Raw genomic sequence first — 15,869 nt, 5'->3', positions numbered from 1 at the left:
GGGAAGCGCACCTAGTGGAGACGCAGCCCTCTGCCCTACACCAGGAGCTTGACAATGGGGTTCCAGCCTGGACGCGGGGACCCTGGGCACTTCCCAGGCATCTTCTTCTGGAGGTCTGCAGAGCCGGCTACTGAGACAAAGGTGTAATGGGGGTTGCTGAGATTAGGGGGTTCTCTGAGGGTCACTTGCTGCTCTGTGACCCTGGGGAACCCCAGGGGCCTCCCCAACATCAGGTTAATACAGGAGTTGCAGAGAGGCTGCAGGAGTGGGTGCCAATGCCGGAGAGACTCCCAATCTGGATTGACTATGACATCATTGGGACCACCATAAGTGACTTTCCAATGCACCGTTCATTGACAAGGCCCTGTGCCCAAAGCCCCTGAAGGCCATCAAGGAAGATATGGGTCACCTCTGTTAGGACCGCCACCTCCCCAGGCACTGCTGCACTCACCCCGCAATCCTAGCCCCCAGGATGTCCCCACACCTGGCCTTCAAGGTGCAGGATGCAGGGATGAGTCCTGCAGCAGCCGCGCTGTCTCCCACACACCTGTACCTGACCTTCAGGGGCACAGGTGAACACACCTTCCCTTTGCCCCACACCCAGTCCTCTACAACACATCCAGGTGGCCCTGCATCTGGCTACTTCTCTGCATCTGCACAGCCTTGCCCCCAACCCCAACCACCACTACCCTCCGGGGTTCTGTCAGGTATCCTGGCTTCCTCCTCTCCCCATGGAGGCAAGAAGGAGGCTGTGACAACGTTGGGCCTGTTCCTCCTCTGTTTGCAGCCCTCCGTGACTCCCATCCTGCTCAGGGAAAGCCCAAGTCCTCACTGGCCGCCCTCACAGCGTCCTGTTTCCCTCCATCTGTGGGCTTTCTTGCTGTTCTTCCAACATGCCAAGCTCTGTCCTGCCTCAGGGCCTTTGCACTAGCTGTTCCCCCCCCACCCCCGGAAATGCTGTTCCCCTAGGTACCAGCATGGCTCTTCTGTCGCCTGCTTAGGCTGCCACCCAATCTGAAGTCCCACACACCCCTCATGTCTGCTTGACACTTGTCACCATCTGCCCCTACATACATAGAGCTCCTCCTTATTCTTTTTTTTCTGAGTTGGAGTCTCGCTCCGTTGTCTGTACTGGAATGCAGTGGTGCAATCTCAGCTCACTGCAACCTTCACCTCCCGGGTTCAAGCGATTCTCCTGCCTCAGTCTCCCGAGTAGCTGGGATTACAGGCGCCTGCTACCACACCCAGCTAATTTTTGTATTTTCAGTAGAGACAGGGTTTCGCCATGTTGGCCAGGCTGGACTCGAACTCCTGACCTCAAGTGATTTGCCCATCTTGGCCTCCCAGTGCTGGGATTACAGGCATGAGCCACTGCACATGGCCCCACTCCTTATTCTTGAATGTGGACTCCATATGGACTGGGGGCCTACCGTGTGGGGGGCATGAGGCCTGGCCTGGCCGATAGTTCAGGTCCAGCTGGAGGCCAGAGATGTGACTAACGCCACAACCTGCCTGGCAGGCAGAGGGGGACAAGGGGGATGTGCTCTCATAGGTCCAGCCAGGCCTGTGGGGCAGCCGTGGACAGTCCCAGTCACCTCCCTCCACCCTCTCAGCCAGCATTATCTGGTCACCATGGCGCCCATCGGTCATGGGAGAGGCGCCACCCACCCACCCACTGGCCCCAGCTCAGCCTCAAATTTCTTTTTGGCGGGTCCAGCCAGGAGGCTGCCAATGGGTGGGTGCAGGGCAGGAATGGAAGGCGGCTCTGCTGGCAGCTGGGGACCAGGCACCCAAGGCTGGGCGGAGGTCAATCTTGAGGCCAGTGTCCCCGCACCCACCCCAAGGTCTCCTCCCTCCAGGAAGCTCGGCCTGGACCCCTCCTAATGTCCCTGCCCAGGGAGTCCTCTTTTGCCACTTCCCTCCCCTACCAGGCTGGGGGTGGGGTCGCTTGCTGTCCTGCCCTGGCAACGGGAGACAGGGTCCGGTTTCAAATGAATAGGCCTGGGTGGGGCTTGGGGAAACCCTGGGAGATAAGCCCAGGCCAGGTTCAGAGGTCAAAGGGCATGCATCCCCATTCAGCGCCCCTTGACCTCACAGCCCTGTGCCACCAAGGAACCTCTGCGCCAGTCATGCCCACTGCTGGGGTGCCTGTCCCCCCAGAACTTAGCCTGGCAGCTCCTTTTTGTTGTTCGGGTAGACACAGCTCAATGGTGACTTCATCTGGGAGGCTCCAGTCAGCCGCGCTGCCACCCACCCACCTCCCTCCCTATGGTGCAGCCGCCTCTCATCGCAGCTGGTTGCTTGGCCCCGGGGCCCCGGCCACAGCAGGGCTCTGCCTTGGAGGAGGGTTTCCTGGGGTTAATGCTGACCCCGCAGGGCCCCTCCGGCTTTGCTGAGCTGAGGCCTGAGTGCTTCCTGCCCTGGCTCCCGCTACCTCCAGAACACTCAGGGGTTCTCATTTTGAATCTTGGTGCCCCTCATGATAGTGGCATGACCGCTCTGTGCCTCAGTTTCCCCTGATGCCAACCTGGGCTGCTCAGTGGCCTCTCGGGGCCAGGGTGAAGTGTGGGGACAGGGCTGTGCTGCCTCTGGCTTGGCAGGAGCAGGTTGTGGCTGTGTGAGGGGCGGGGTGGGGGTCTGCACAGCTGCTGCTCGTCACAGACCCTGGTCTCCGGGAACAGCCCTGGGGGCCAGTGCCCCGGGACTCTCCCTGAGCGTCAGCCCCCACACCCCCCAGCAAAGTGGCCAGAGCACATCCTCAGGTGGGAACACGCTGGCGTTGAGATATTTATTCACAGATGGGAGTGCTGGGGGCGGGCTCCTGCCCCCAGAGGGGATGTGGGGTGTGTGCCAGGCGGGGAGGGCTGCAGGGCTCCCGGCCTCTGTCCTGGCTTCGTGGTCCTGACAGCTCTGGGCCAGCCTCAGGCGCTGGGAGCGTACTGTAGCACCAGCCTGTCAAAGTCGTTCTCCTTCAGCAAGACACATGGCGACACGGGGTGGGGGCGCGGTGTGGGGAGACGGGTGGAGGGAGAGAGAGAGGGCACATGTGAGCCCAGGCTGAGCTCCAGGCGCCCTCTGGCCTGGCTCTCAGGGACAGGCCACCCCTGCCACTCACCTTGGCCTGGTACTCCTTGATGAAGGGATGGGACCTGTGGGCGTCCTTCAGCTGGGACAGGTATCGGTTTGTCACCTGCAGGGGAGGCAGGAAGGCAGGTGAGTCGAACGTGGGGACCCCACGGTGGCTCTGACCTGCAGCACGGGGTGGATGGGGGTGAGAGCCACAATACCCCAGGGGGCTCCTCATCCTGCCTTGGGACTGGGCTGATCTCAGAGAACCTTCAGGGTGGGGGTGGAGGGATGGGTCGGCCCCTGACAAGGCGCTGGCACGGAGCTGGCCTCTGTACGTGGTAGGGAATGTACCGTGGGTTCAGGGGAGCAGGTTGGGCAGGGCCCCAGGTGAGGATGGGTTGAGGGGGCGCAGGGTTTGTGAGGGAGGCAGGCTGCGGTGGGCACACTGTGTGCAGAGCTTTCCCAGAAGCCTAGGGATTAGGGCCTGGATCCCAGGATGGGGTCCCAGGGTCGGGATATTAGGGTTGGCCTGGAGCCCTGGGGGCCACTTACCTCAGGGGGTTTGCCCAGGTGCTGGGACAGGACAATGAGGTTGACCAGTGTCTCCGGGTAGCCACTGTCCTGGAGACACAGGCAGACACAGGCAGGCAGGGTCAGCCACTCCAGCCCCCATGCCTGCCCGTCACCCCCACCTTGGGCAGGACCACACAAGGTCACCTCCTCAGAAGTGGGGTGGGATCGACACTGCCAGAGTCCCCCTGCCCACTGCTCTGCAAGGTGATCTCAGATGATACGGTGCCAAGGGGCCAGCCACCTCACTGAGCCTCAGTTTCCCCATCTGTGGTCCAGCCTGGGGCGTGACCCCTCGTTTGTAGAGGGAAGGGTATATTTGTCTCATACATCTCAAAGCAATGGGGCCCAGGCCCAGATGGCCTCAACTCCTCCTGCACAATGAACCCTGAGGCCATGGGCGGACCTGCCACGCCTCTGGCTCCCAAGGAGCCTTGAAGGAAACCTCGGCAGGGGACATTGCCTGACCCACTCACTCTAGGCTCCCGGCACACAGGAGCCTACGAAACACCTAGGCCAGGAGACCCAGCCAGAGCCCCGGTGTCTGCTTAGAGCACAGATGCACCAGCCAGGATGGGCCCAGAGCCCAGCCTGCCCACAGCGGCCGATGGCAGGGCACCTTTTTGGAGAGCGAACTTTTCTGAGCCTCAGTCTCCACCACGAAGGGGGACACCAGCTTGTGCTCACAGGAGCAGCCATGAGTTGGCTCCAAAGGTAAGTGGGGGGACCTGAGTGCCTCCCAAAACTCAGCAAGAATGCAGGGTAACCACAGCCACAGGGAGGCCACCAGGGCCAACGGGCACGGACAGCCAGTCCCAGGTGGTGTTTCAGCAGACAAGGACAGAAGGGAGTCATCTAACTGGTGAGTCACGGAATGCGTCACCTGAGAGGTGTAACAAAAGCCCCCAGAGGATGTGGCCATGAACACAGAACACGCATCCAAGTGTTCTCAGGTGGCAGTGAGGGGCAGGGTGGTGGAGGAAGGCGCCAGTCTCGCCCCTGGGGCAGCGAGGGCCACACAGCCTGTCTGAGATGCTGAGTTCCTGACCAGCCCTGACTGCTCAGAGCTAAAGATGGACGCTGCCCAGGAGGAGCAGCACCCAGCCTGGGATGGGGCCAGCCTGACACCCCTTGGCCTGCCCTGCTCTGCAAACAACTTTCTGATAACTCAGCCCCTGGAAAGTCAGACAGGGAGGAGGGCTTCACCAGTGTTTGTCAGTAGATTAAAACTGTTTCTCAGCCAGGCACAGTGGCACACGTCTATCATCCCAGCACTTTAGGAGGCCAAGGAGGGTAAGAATTGCTTGAGCCCAGGAGTTCAAGACTAACCTGCACAACACAGTGAGACCCCATTTCTAACCAAAAATACAACAATTAGCCATGTGTGGTGGCATACCCTGTTTCAAAAAACAAACAAATAGGCCGGGCGCGGTGGCTCAAGCCTGTAATCCCAGCACTTTGGGAGGCCGAGACGGGCGGATCACAAGGCCAGGAGATCGAGAGACGATCCCGGCTAACACGGTGAAACCCCGTCTCTACTAAAAAATACAAAAAAACTAGCCGGGCGAGGTGGCGGGCGCCTGTAGTCCCAGCTACTCGGGAGGCTGAGGCAGGAGAACGGCGTAAACCCGGGAGGCGGAGCTTGCAGTGAGCTGAGATCCGGCTACTGCACTCCAGCCTGCGTGACAGAGCAAGACTCCGTCTCAAAAAAAAAAAAAAAAAAAAAAAAAAAACAAACAAACAAACAAATAAAACCCAAAATCCGTTTCACCAAAATGGAAAAAGCTTTGATGTCCTTTTTGATTATAAAAATAATAACCCAGGCCGGGCGCGGTGGCTCACGCCTGTAATCCCAGCACTTTGGGAGGCCGAGGTGGGCGGATCATGAGGTCAGGAGATTGAGACCATCCTGGTTAACACAGTGAAACCCCGTCTCTACTAAAAACACAAAAAATTAGCTGGGTGTGGTGGCGAGTGCCTGTAGTCCCAGCTACTCAGGAGGCTGAGGCAGGAGAATGGTATCAACCCAGGAGGCAGAGCTTGCAGTGAGCTGAGATTGCGCCACTGCACTCCAGCCGGGGGACAGAGCAAGACTCCATCTCAAAAAAAAAAAAAAAAGAAATTAAAAAAAAGAAAAAAATCCGCTGGGCATGGTGGCTCACACCTGTAATTCTAGTGCTTTGGGAGGCCAGGAGTTCAAGAACAACCTGGGCAACACAGCAAGAACAACCCCGTCTTTACAAAAAATAGTATTTTTTTTTAAATTTAAAATAACATAAACTCTTCATAAAGACTGCAGATGGTCAGGCATGGTGGCTCACGCCTATAATTCCAGCACTTTGGGAGGTTGAGGCAGGTGAATCACCTGAGGTCAGGAGTTTGAAACGAGCCTGACCAACATGGCAAAACCCCATCTCTACTAAAAATACAAAAATGAGCTGGGCATGGTGGCAAGCGCCTATAATTCCAGCTACTCAGGAGGCTGAGACAAAAGAATCGCTTGAACCCAGGAGGCAGAGGTTGCAGTGAGCTGAGATCACACGACTGCACTCCAGCCTGGGTGACAAAGCGAGACGCCATCTCAAAAAAAGACAAGAAAAGACTGCAGACATCAGACAGGAGACGACTGCAGCCAGCCTGGGCTCCTGGCCACAGCACGCTGTCCCCTAAATAAGGACTGGGAGTGTCTCTCCAATACTGAATATGTACTCAGGTGAGGGGTCCCACATGCAGGGCCAGGCAGCTGAGGTGACAGACCACTGAGGCCCAGGCTGCCCAGATGCCCCATTTCTGTGAGGCCGGAATCTGGATTTCTTTGCAGGTGCGATCCCTGCTTTGTGGATCTCGCTGCTGACTGGGCCTCAGAAGCCCTGTGGGGCCACACGCACAAGCAGGGCATCTCTGCTACACTTGTTTCTGTTTGCCCTGACCCCGCCCTCCGGCCGCCTGGCCTTCCCTCCGTTCCCACTTTGGGACAGCCTTGTGCCTACCTTGTCTAGCGCCTCCTGTAGCAGGCCCTCAGCGGCCTCCCAGCGGCCCTGGGCCATATGGCAGGCCGCCTGCCCATTGAGCAGCAGCAGGGTGGGCGAGCACTTGTCAGCCATCTCCTGGAAGATGTAGTAGGCATCCTGCAGCTTCTCACCGCCCTGCAGGGAGGGTCCCACATCATCATTTGTGCTGCGGCCGCCAGGCCCTTCCACCGTCAGCCCCCTCCCCCAGAGGGGGCTCTGCACTGCACAGACACAAATCTGGTATGCCCGGTTCAAGGCACAGCCACTCCACCATGGGGACCACTCATAACCTGTACTCTGCTGACGGGGCCTAAAGACTCGCGGCCGCCTCCTGCCTCACCTCCTACCCGGCTCCCAGTGCGCTGGGTACACAGAGGTGGAATTTAGGGCTTCCAGGGCACAGGGGCACAGGTGGCTGGGCCAGGGTCTGAGTGGGGACCACTGGGTCACCGGGCACATCGGAGGAGGATGAGTCAGCTCTGTGACCAGCAACTCTGACCTGCCCGCTTGCTCAGGACTGTGGGATACTTGCAGGGGGAGCCTGAGGTCAAGGCAGGCTGTGAAAACAGTTCAAACTACCCGAGAGGGCTGCCGAGGCCTGTCCCACCACACTGGACGGCCACTGGAAGTCCATCTGGGTGAGGCTCCAGCCCCGTGGTGGGCAGGGACGGGGAGCACATTTCTTCCCCCCAGAGTTTTGCTCTTGTCACCCAGGCCAGAGTGCAATGGCACAATCTCGGCTCACCGCAACCTCCACCTCCCAGGTTCAAGCGATTCTCCTGCCTCAGCCTCCCAAGTAGCTGGGTTTACAGGTGGGTGCCACCATGCCCGGCTAATTTTGTATTTTTAGTAGAGATGGGGTTTCTCCATGTTGGTCAGGCTGGTCTCGAACCCCTGACCTCACATGATCCACCCACCTCAGCCTCCCAAAGTGCTGGTATTACAGGCGTGAGCCACTGTGCCCAGCCAGGAAGTGTATTTTAACAGGCCTGCACAAAAGAATGGCTCAGAAGGGGGCCAAGTCCCAGAAACCAGGAGGGGGGTGTTGCCAGGCAGAGGTGCCCAGGCCTGGGAGCTGAGGACATCTCCACCGCTGCTATGGGAACACTGAACCCTGTCCCTGGCTGGGGACCAGGACCCTGGAGAGCAAAGCTGAGTCGCAGAAAACCCCAGGAAGCCCTGGGGGGAGGAGGGGCTGCCAGGCCAACCCAGACCCTCGAGTCCCCCTGCGCCTCAGGCTCAGGAACCCCTGTCCCCGTCCCCACCATCGCTCTGCCTCTGGCCAAGCCGCTTGGCTGTGAGAAGCCCGGAATGGAGTGAAGGCTGAGAGTTGTGCCAGGCTGGCAGGGGGCCATGGCCTGATCCTGGAGCCCCACTGGAGTGGCCGGCAGCCTGGGCACAGGTGGGGGTGCCCACAGACCCTACTCAGCCAGGTGCCCGCAATGCCCGCCTGCCTCGTGGCCCAGGACTCACCGTGGCCAGGCTGACCCAGGCGGTGGCGAGCTGGGTGAGGGTGGCATCCTCGTCCAGGTCCTGCATTCTCTTCAGTTCCTTCCTGGGGTGGGGACAGAGGACGGAGGGGCTGAGCGGCTGAGAGCCCTGGCCTGGCTATCCCTGCCTTGTTCCCACTTGGGGCCCGCCAGAGCCCGGGGATGGCCCCCACTACGTGCTCCCCTGCGTGCTCATACCCCACGACGAAGTGCCCGAGCTGCCCTGCCCGCCCCACCATGTGAAGGCCCCGGGAAGGCGGGACTGGAGCCAGCTACGGACCCCCGAGGTGGCTGGCACAAGGTAGGGCTCGGGAGAGACTCGCTCCACGGAAGATGGAACGCAGGGAAGGGCGACGGAGCTACAGCATGAACAACTCTGAGGCAAGGGCTTTGGAAACGGCAGCAGGGGAGTCCTGGACCACCAGCCATGGCCTCCGACCTGGTGACGCCACGTGCAGGCCCCGCCAGCCCCATGGCACAGTTACAAGCTGGCCCAGCGACATGTTCCTCCGGGCACGACCTCCACTCCCTCCATGAAGCCCACTCTCACCCTGTGGGACAGGCCCACCACTACTGCAGAGAGAGAAACTGAGGCACAGACAGCCATGGCCCTCCTCCCTGGCAACATACTGCAAGGAAGGGCTGAGTGACAGCAAGTCACCCCCACGGAAAGGAATAACGAGTAATGACAGCACCACAGACGCTCTGGGCCATGGCTCAGTATGGGTACAGAGGAGTGGGAGGGCTCACCGGGCGAGATCCAGGCGGTCCAGCTTCAGCAGGATCTGCACTGTCATGGCCATGCTGCAGGACAAGGCGGGGGACGGTCAGCGGATGGCCACAGACACGCTGCATGGCCACTGCACACCCAGGGCTCACTCTGTGTGTCTGGGATGTTCTTAAGTCCTGTACTTAGGACCACCAGCCCCACCCAGCAGAGGGGGACACCCTCACTCCCACATTTCACCGCTCAGCTCAATCGGGCCTGGAAAGCTTGGGGGGGGGGTCCCCACATTGGGGTTCCAGGCCCCAGCCCACTCACTGCCCATCTGAAGAAGCAGCCTCCATGGGCTGTGCTTGCAAACAAGGGCCCTGCCCGGACTCATCAACACCCTGGAGACGGTCAGTGCTCAGGAACAAGGCTCTAGAGGAGGGCCACACCTGCCCCTGCACCTGTACCTGCAGCAGAGCCCTGGGGCCACCCACTCTCTGCAGGTCCCCTCATCCCTCTGGGCCCCAGGCGGCTGTGACCACCAATGACTTATGAGACCTCTTGTTCTCGGTTTCCCTTGTTCTCGGTGCCAACGGGAGCCAGCACCTGGACCAGCACTGAGTCAGCCGGCTTGCTGGCAGCGTGACATCCCTGTTTCTTTTCTTTTTGTGTGTGTGAGACAGGGTCTGGCTCTGCTGCCCAGGCTGGAGTGCAGTGGCGCCATCACGGCTCACTGCAGCCTCCACCTCCCGGGCTCAAAGGATATTCCCGCTTCCGCCTCCCGAGTAGCTGGAACCACAGGTGCATGTCACCATGCCTGGCTGCCACCCGCAATTCTAAGCCCTCCGTGGACGGAGGTGGGATGGGAGCAGATCCACAGCGACCATGAAATGCCCAGCTTGCAACTCATAGTGGACAGCAGGCACTCCAGCGACAGCTCACGGGGAAGAACTGACACACTTTCTGTGACCAGTACCCTGGACGTGGCCTGGAGTCACATCTTGGGGTGGAGGGGAGCACCGACCTTGCTGTGCAGGGCTCCAGCACCCCAGCCCCAGAGGGCCCTGGAGGAGGGCCGGTGTGGGGGGCCCAGGGAGGCCTGCGAGACTGGGCCCAGGGCCGAGACACAGAAGGCTTCGTGGGGGGTGGGGACGCAGAAACCAAGCACAGACAAAGCCGCTTTCTGCTCTGCCCTTGGGAACAGAGGGTTTGCAGCCTGGGCACCGTGTCCTTGGAGCCGCAGCCTGGCGCACAGATGGGAGTGCCTCCCACACTGGGCAGGGGAGCTGGAGCCTGGACAGCAGGCCAGGACCTCATTTCAGCACCACCGCATTCTCTCCTCCCATGACGGCGGCCAGCGAGGCCGTGCACAGCCTGGAGATGTGGCAGGGGGCACCTGCCTCCCTGGGCCGGCCCCAGAGCAGGGTGGCCACTCACCACTCCAGGCTGTCCCCCTGGTGCAGCGCACGCAGGGCGGCGTCCGGGTTCTGGTCGTGGAGATAGACAGAGGCAGCCATGAGCAGGAAGGTAGTGTTGGTCACGTCCACGCTCCTGCTCATCTCTCGGTCCAGCTCGGCCACGATGCTGTCCCTGGAAGACACAGATGCTCAGGACCCACAGCTGGGGCGGCCCCTGTGGGACCTCAGAGGGTCCCCTTCCTTGGGAGCAGACAGGCTCAGAGAGGGTGAGCCAGGCACTGGGGGTGCAGAGCAGCAGCAGGCCCCGAGCATCGAGCTGTCCCAACATGTCCTTCCTCCGTTCCTATGAAGCAGCTCTCATGTTGGGCCAGGCAAGGACCCCGAGGCTGGGAGATGTGGGGTGGGGCACCCCAAGAGGACATGAGGAGGCACTACCAGTCTCACCCACCTTCCTGAGGAGGCTGGTGGGCCCAGCTGGGACTCCTGACCCTAACCCATCAGCCCTGTGGGCTTCAAGGCCACATCTTCTAGCAGGAGGTTGGCCTGGGTGCCGAGGGGCCGTGCAGAAGGATGGGAGCCCTGGGTCACCCCCACTGCCAGGGCGGCTGCCCTCAGTCCCTGAGAGCCCAGGGTGCTGGCTACGCCCTGAAGATGGCTAGCGTGCTGCGGGCCAGGGCCAGGCTTGAGCCCAGGAGAGGCTGAGGACCAGCTCAGCTATAAGGCCACAGGTCACCCATGCCTCCATGTCCCTAACAGGACCCAGACCCTCCATTCCCCATGGCTACTGAGCAGCTAACAAGAGACGGCAGGGGAGGGAGCCCCCCTAGACCAAAGCTGGTGTTCTTCTGGGTCTACACGCGGCTCTGTGACCCCATAAGCATCCACGCACGTCTGGGGGCTGTCTGCCCAGGGCCTGTGTCTGAGGTGTCACTGAGGGCATGGCATGTCTCATACCAACCAGGCTCCACCGAGGGCTCGCCACGGTGCCATGCCCGATGGACAAGTGACTTCAGGTCTGAGTCTGTTTCCCCGTGCTGAGGGACCATGTTACAGGGATCACGCAGGGGACGAGCAAGGAGCTCCCAAGACCACCTTACAAAGCTTCCTGAAGCTCCAGCACACAAGGGTGCGTAAACGCTGCCAGCTGTTGTGGCGCTGGTACTGTAATGTTGTCATCCTAAGGTGTTACAGTTACCAATGGGGCCAGGCACTGTGGCTCACACCTGTAACCCCAGTGCTTTGGGAGGCCGAGGCAGGAGGATCGCGTAAGCCCAGCAGTTCAAGACCACCCTGGGCAACCTAGTAGGACCCCTTTTTCTACAAAAAAGTAAAAAAGTCAGCTGGGCCTGGTGGCGCCTGTAGTCCCAACTACTTGGGAGGCTGAGGCAGGAGGATGGCTCCAGCCCGGGAGGTTGAAGCTGCAGTGAGCTGTGGTCGCACCTCTGCACTCCAGCCTGGGTGACAGAGGGAGACCATCTCAAAAACAAACAACAGCCACAAAACCAATTACTAGGGGGATCGCTTGAGCCCAGGAGTTTGAGACCAGCCTGGGCAACATGGCAAAACCCCGTCTCTAAATAAAATACATATTAGCCAGGCATGGTGATGTGTGCCTGCAGTGCCAGGTACTCGGGAGGCTGAGGTGGGAGGATCATGTGAGCCTGGGAGATCACGGCTGCAGTGAGCCAAGATTGTGCCACTGTATGCCAGGCTGAGCGACAGAGCAAGACCCTATCTCGAGAAAAGAAAACAAAATCAAAACCAAAACCAATTACTGATGGATGCTCCTCGTCCCGGGGGAGTCCTGCCGGTGAGGTAGCGGCTGTGCAGCCAGATGGACGCACCACAAGCCCCTGCCTGGACCGCCTGCTCTCCGGGGCAGCTTTTCTGTGATGCTCACAGCGGCTGCTGCTCCTCGGGGACCCAGGGTTCCCCGCCTTCACTCCAGCTGGTGAAGTGTAGGGTGGGAGAAACAGTGGCCCCGGGAGGTCGCCCATCCGAATGTCCTAGAGCTGCTGTGGCAAAGCACCACAACCCGGGTGGTTAAGGACAACAGGGCTTCGTTCCTCACAGCTCTGGAGGCCACAAGTCTGAAGTCAAGGTGGCGGCAGGGCTGGCTCCAACTGGAGGCTGGAGGGCAAGGCTGTCCGGGCCTCTCTCCCAGCTCTGGTGGCTGCCGGCCATTTGTGGCACTCCTTGGCTTAACATGTCACCCTAGTCTGTCTCTGTTGTCACATGGGCTTAACTCAGTGGGGCCTCTGTCTTCTCCTTTTATTTTTTTTTTCAGACAGTCTCCCTCTGTCACCCAGGCTGGAGTGCACTGGTGCGATCTTGGCACCACTGCAACCTCCGCCTCCCGGGTTCAAGCGATTCTTCTGCCTCAGCCTCCCAAGTGGCTGGAATCACAGACACCACATCCTGTTAATTCTGTATTTTTAGTAGAAATGGGGTTTCACCACGTTGGCCAGGCTGGTCTCGAAAACTCCTGACCTCAGGTGATCTGCCCACCTCAGCCTCCCAAAGTGCTGGGATTACAAGTGCGAGCCACTGCACCCGGCCCTCCTTTTATCTCTTAAAAGGACACAAGTCCTTGGCTTTGGGGCCCACCCTAAATCCAGCATGTCTTCATCTCCTTATCTCTTAATTTGATCGGGAAAGACCCTTTTCCCAAATATCACATTCACAAGCATGTGGGATAGGATATGGACATACCTTTTGGGGGACACCATTCACCCCACTATGCTGCCTCTGCACTGGAGTCAGCTCCCAGGAACCCCAGGTTTCCTTGGGTGAAGGGAGGTGGTAGTTGGGGCACTGCCTCCGTGGGCCAAGGAAGAGCAGGATCACAGCAGAGTCTCCCCATGCCAGACCCTCACTCCGACCCCACAGCAGGAGGGGGCAAGGTTCCTGGGTCCCCACAGCCCAGCCTCCTCTCCCCTTGGCTGCCGCCCATGGGTGTTTCACAGATGCTGGCCTGTGGCTCAGGGGCAGGACAGGCGTGGCCTCACCCGCCCTCCACTTGAGCTCCAGGGGAGACACTGGCAGGTTGTAGTCCCCGACTAGCTGGGACTAGAAAACTGACTGGATTTGGGAGGCTGACACAGGAGTTCGAGACCACCCTGGGCAACATGGTGAAACCCAGTCTCTGCTAAAATACAAAAAGTAGTCAGGCATGGTGGCGCGTTCCCGTAGTCCCAGCTACTCAGGAGACTGAGGCACAAGAATCACTTGAACCCGGGAGGTGGAGCTTGCAGTGAGCCGAGATCACGCCACTGCACTCCAGCCTGACAGAGCGAGACTCCGTCTCAATAGATAGATACATAAATAAATAAGAAAACTGACGGCAGGGCCCTGCCCCCGCCGCACCCTGGGCCATCTTGGGGCTCTGGGTGGTGCAGAGGGCTGTTCGGTAATTGATGTTTTTAGTTCTAGGTTGAGAGAGTGCCTTGTGGTCCATGAGGGCATGTGTACACACAGCACTGTCTCTGACCCTCCCCTTTGAAGCAGGATCCATCATCAGCCCCCACTGCTGTGCAGGTGAGGGAAACTGAGGCACAAAGCAGCAGGGTAGCAGAGGGGAGAGGTGCCTGATCTGAGGGATGCTGTGCGCTGCACGCCACGCCCCCGCCCACCCAGGTTCATAACCGACAGGCCCTGCGCCCCAGGCCGACCCATCCTCCGGGGCCTCACCTCCGGCTCTCGTGGGCGAGGTAGTCAGCGAACACGCGCACGGCCTGGAGCTCGGGGGCCGAGGAGGGCTTGATCTCGTCCAGGACCACGCCGAACTTCCTCTGCAATAGGGACGAGGCGTCAGCTGCACCCGTCCGTCCCAGAGGATTTCCACGTCCTCAGCTTGGCAGGCAGAGCCCCAGACAGGAAGCCCCTGCCCCACCAGGGACCCCTCAGCCCAGCAAGGGCCACCCTCACTGCAGTACACTGTGGAGGTGGGCATGGCGTCACCTGTCATGAGCAGCCAGGTGTGCCCTCATCTGCAGGGCCACACTGCCCATGCCTTGAGCTGGGGACCCTGGCAGGTTACTGTCTGTCTCCCAGCAGCTGTCCATCTCTGGTGATGAGGGGAAGGAGGGGACAGGCATGTCACCCAGGAACAGGGCAGCAGCAGTTATGGGGGTTGTGGCATGCGCTTCTATAGAGTAGGACATGCCCCCAGCCAGCCCTGCCCCACCTACTGGCCCTCCCGAGGACGCCCAGACTGATACCACTGTCACATCTGCAGCCGGGGACCCATCCTTCACTGTGTTCCCTCCTAGATGGTTCCCCATTCTTATTGTTTTAGAGACAAGATCTTGCTCTGTTGTCCAGGCTGGAGTGCAATGGCGTGATCACGGCTCACTGTAGTCTTGACCTCCTGAGCTCAAGCGATCCTCCTGCCACAGCCTCCTGAGTAGCTGGGACTCCAGGCACATGCCACCATGCCTGGCTTATTTTTAAATTTTTTCTGTAGAGATGGAGGTCTCACCATGTTGCCCAGGCTGGTCTTGAACTCCTGGCTTCAAGCAATCCTCCCACCTCAGCCTCCCAAAGTTCTGGGATTACAGTTGTAAGCCACTGTGCCTGGCTCCTACCAATTATTTTAGGAAAAAAAATTGGTGAGGTGCAGTGGCTCATGCCTGTAATCCCAACACTTTGGGAGGCTGAGGCAGGCGGATCACGAGGTCAGGAGTTCGAGACCACCCTAGCTAATATGGTGAAATTGCGTGTCTATTAAAAATATAAAAATTAGCTGGGCGTGGTGGCTCAAGCCTGTAATCCCAGCACTTTGGGAGGCCGAGACGGGCAGATCACGAGGTCAGGAGATTGAGACCATCCTGGCTAACACGTGAAACCCCATCTCTACTAAAAGATACAAAAAACTAGCCGGGCGAGGTGGCGGGCGCCTGTAGTCCCAGCTACACAGGAGGCTGAGGCAGGAGAATGGCGTAAACCATGGAGGCAGAGCTTGCAGTGAGCTGAGATCTGGCCACTGCATTCCAGCCTGGGCAACAGAGTGAGACTCCATCTCAAAAAAAAAAAAACTAGCCTGGCAAGGTGGCGGGCACCTGTAGTCCCAGCTACTCGGGAGGCTGAGGCAGGAGAATGGCATAAACCCGGGAGGCAGAGCTTGCAGTGAGCTGAGATCTCGCCACTGCACTCCAGCCTGGGCGACAGAGCTAGACTCTGTCTCAAAAAAAAAAAAAAAAAAAAGGCCGGGCGCAGTGGCTCAAGCCTGTAATCCCAGCACTTTGGGAGGCCGAGACGGGCGGATCACGAGGTCAGGAGATCGAGATCATCCTGGCTAACCCCGTGAAACCCCGTCTCTACTAAAAAAAATACAAAAAACTAGCCGGTCGAGGTGGCGGGCGCCTGCAGTCCCAGCTACTCGGGAGGCTGAGGCAGGAGAATGGCTTAAACCCAGGAGGCGGAGCTTGCAGTGAGCTGAGATCTGGCCACTGCACTCCAGCCTGGGTGACAGAGCGAGACTCCGTCTCAAAAAAAAAAAACAACAACAAACAAACAAACAAAAATATACATACATATATATATAAAAAATTGGCCACGCACGGTGGCTCACGCCTGTAATCCCAGCACTTTGGGAGGC

General features: G+C 59.4%; 1 protein-coding gene and 1 long non-coding RNA gene across 3 annotated transcripts in view; both read right to left on the bottom strand.

Moving 5' to 3' along the window:
* The window catches only part of LOC126942416 (uncharacterized), a 183,158-nt gene that overhangs the window by 93,852 nt on the left and 73,437 nt on the right, over window positions 1–15,869 (bottom strand). The gene's annotated exons all lie outside the window — the stretch shown is intronic.
* The window catches only part of COPE (COPI coat complex subunit epsilon), a 55,970-nt gene continuing 42,859 nt past the window's right edge, over window positions 2,759–15,869 (bottom strand). Inside the window, exons 4-11 of one of the 2 annotated variants that reach the window (XM_050769745.1) lie at window positions 13,961–14,061; window positions 10,290–10,442; window positions 8,891–8,944; window positions 8,124–8,205; window positions 6,630–6,785; window positions 3,622–3,690; window positions 3,116–3,190; window positions 2,759–2,969 (exon numbers count right to left, since the gene is read on the bottom strand). In XM_050769745.1, the coding sequence (XP_050625702.1) occupies window positions 2,922–2,969; window positions 3,116–3,190; window positions 3,622–3,690; window positions 6,630–6,785; window positions 8,124–8,205; window positions 8,891–8,944; window positions 10,290–10,442; window positions 13,961–14,061 (738 nt within the window). In that variant the 3' untranslated portion in view covers window positions 2,759–2,921. The remainder of the gene's footprint in view (window positions 2,970–3,115; window positions 3,191–3,621; window positions 3,691–6,629; window positions 6,786–8,123; window positions 8,206–8,890; window positions 8,945–10,289; window positions 10,443–13,960; window positions 14,062–15,869) is intronic. The other variant, XM_050769746.1, reaches the window with a different exon arrangement.

Source organism: Macaca thibetana, chromosome 19, assembly GCF_024542745.1.
Source record: "Macaca thibetana thibetana isolate TM-01 chromosome 19, ASM2454274v1, whole genome shotgun sequence".
Taxonomy (NCBI): domain Eukaryota; kingdom Metazoa; phylum Chordata; class Mammalia; order Primates; family Cercopithecidae; genus Macaca; species Macaca thibetana.
Note: the sequence above shows the minus strand (reverse complement) of the source record. Positions and strands in the feature narration are given on the sequence as shown.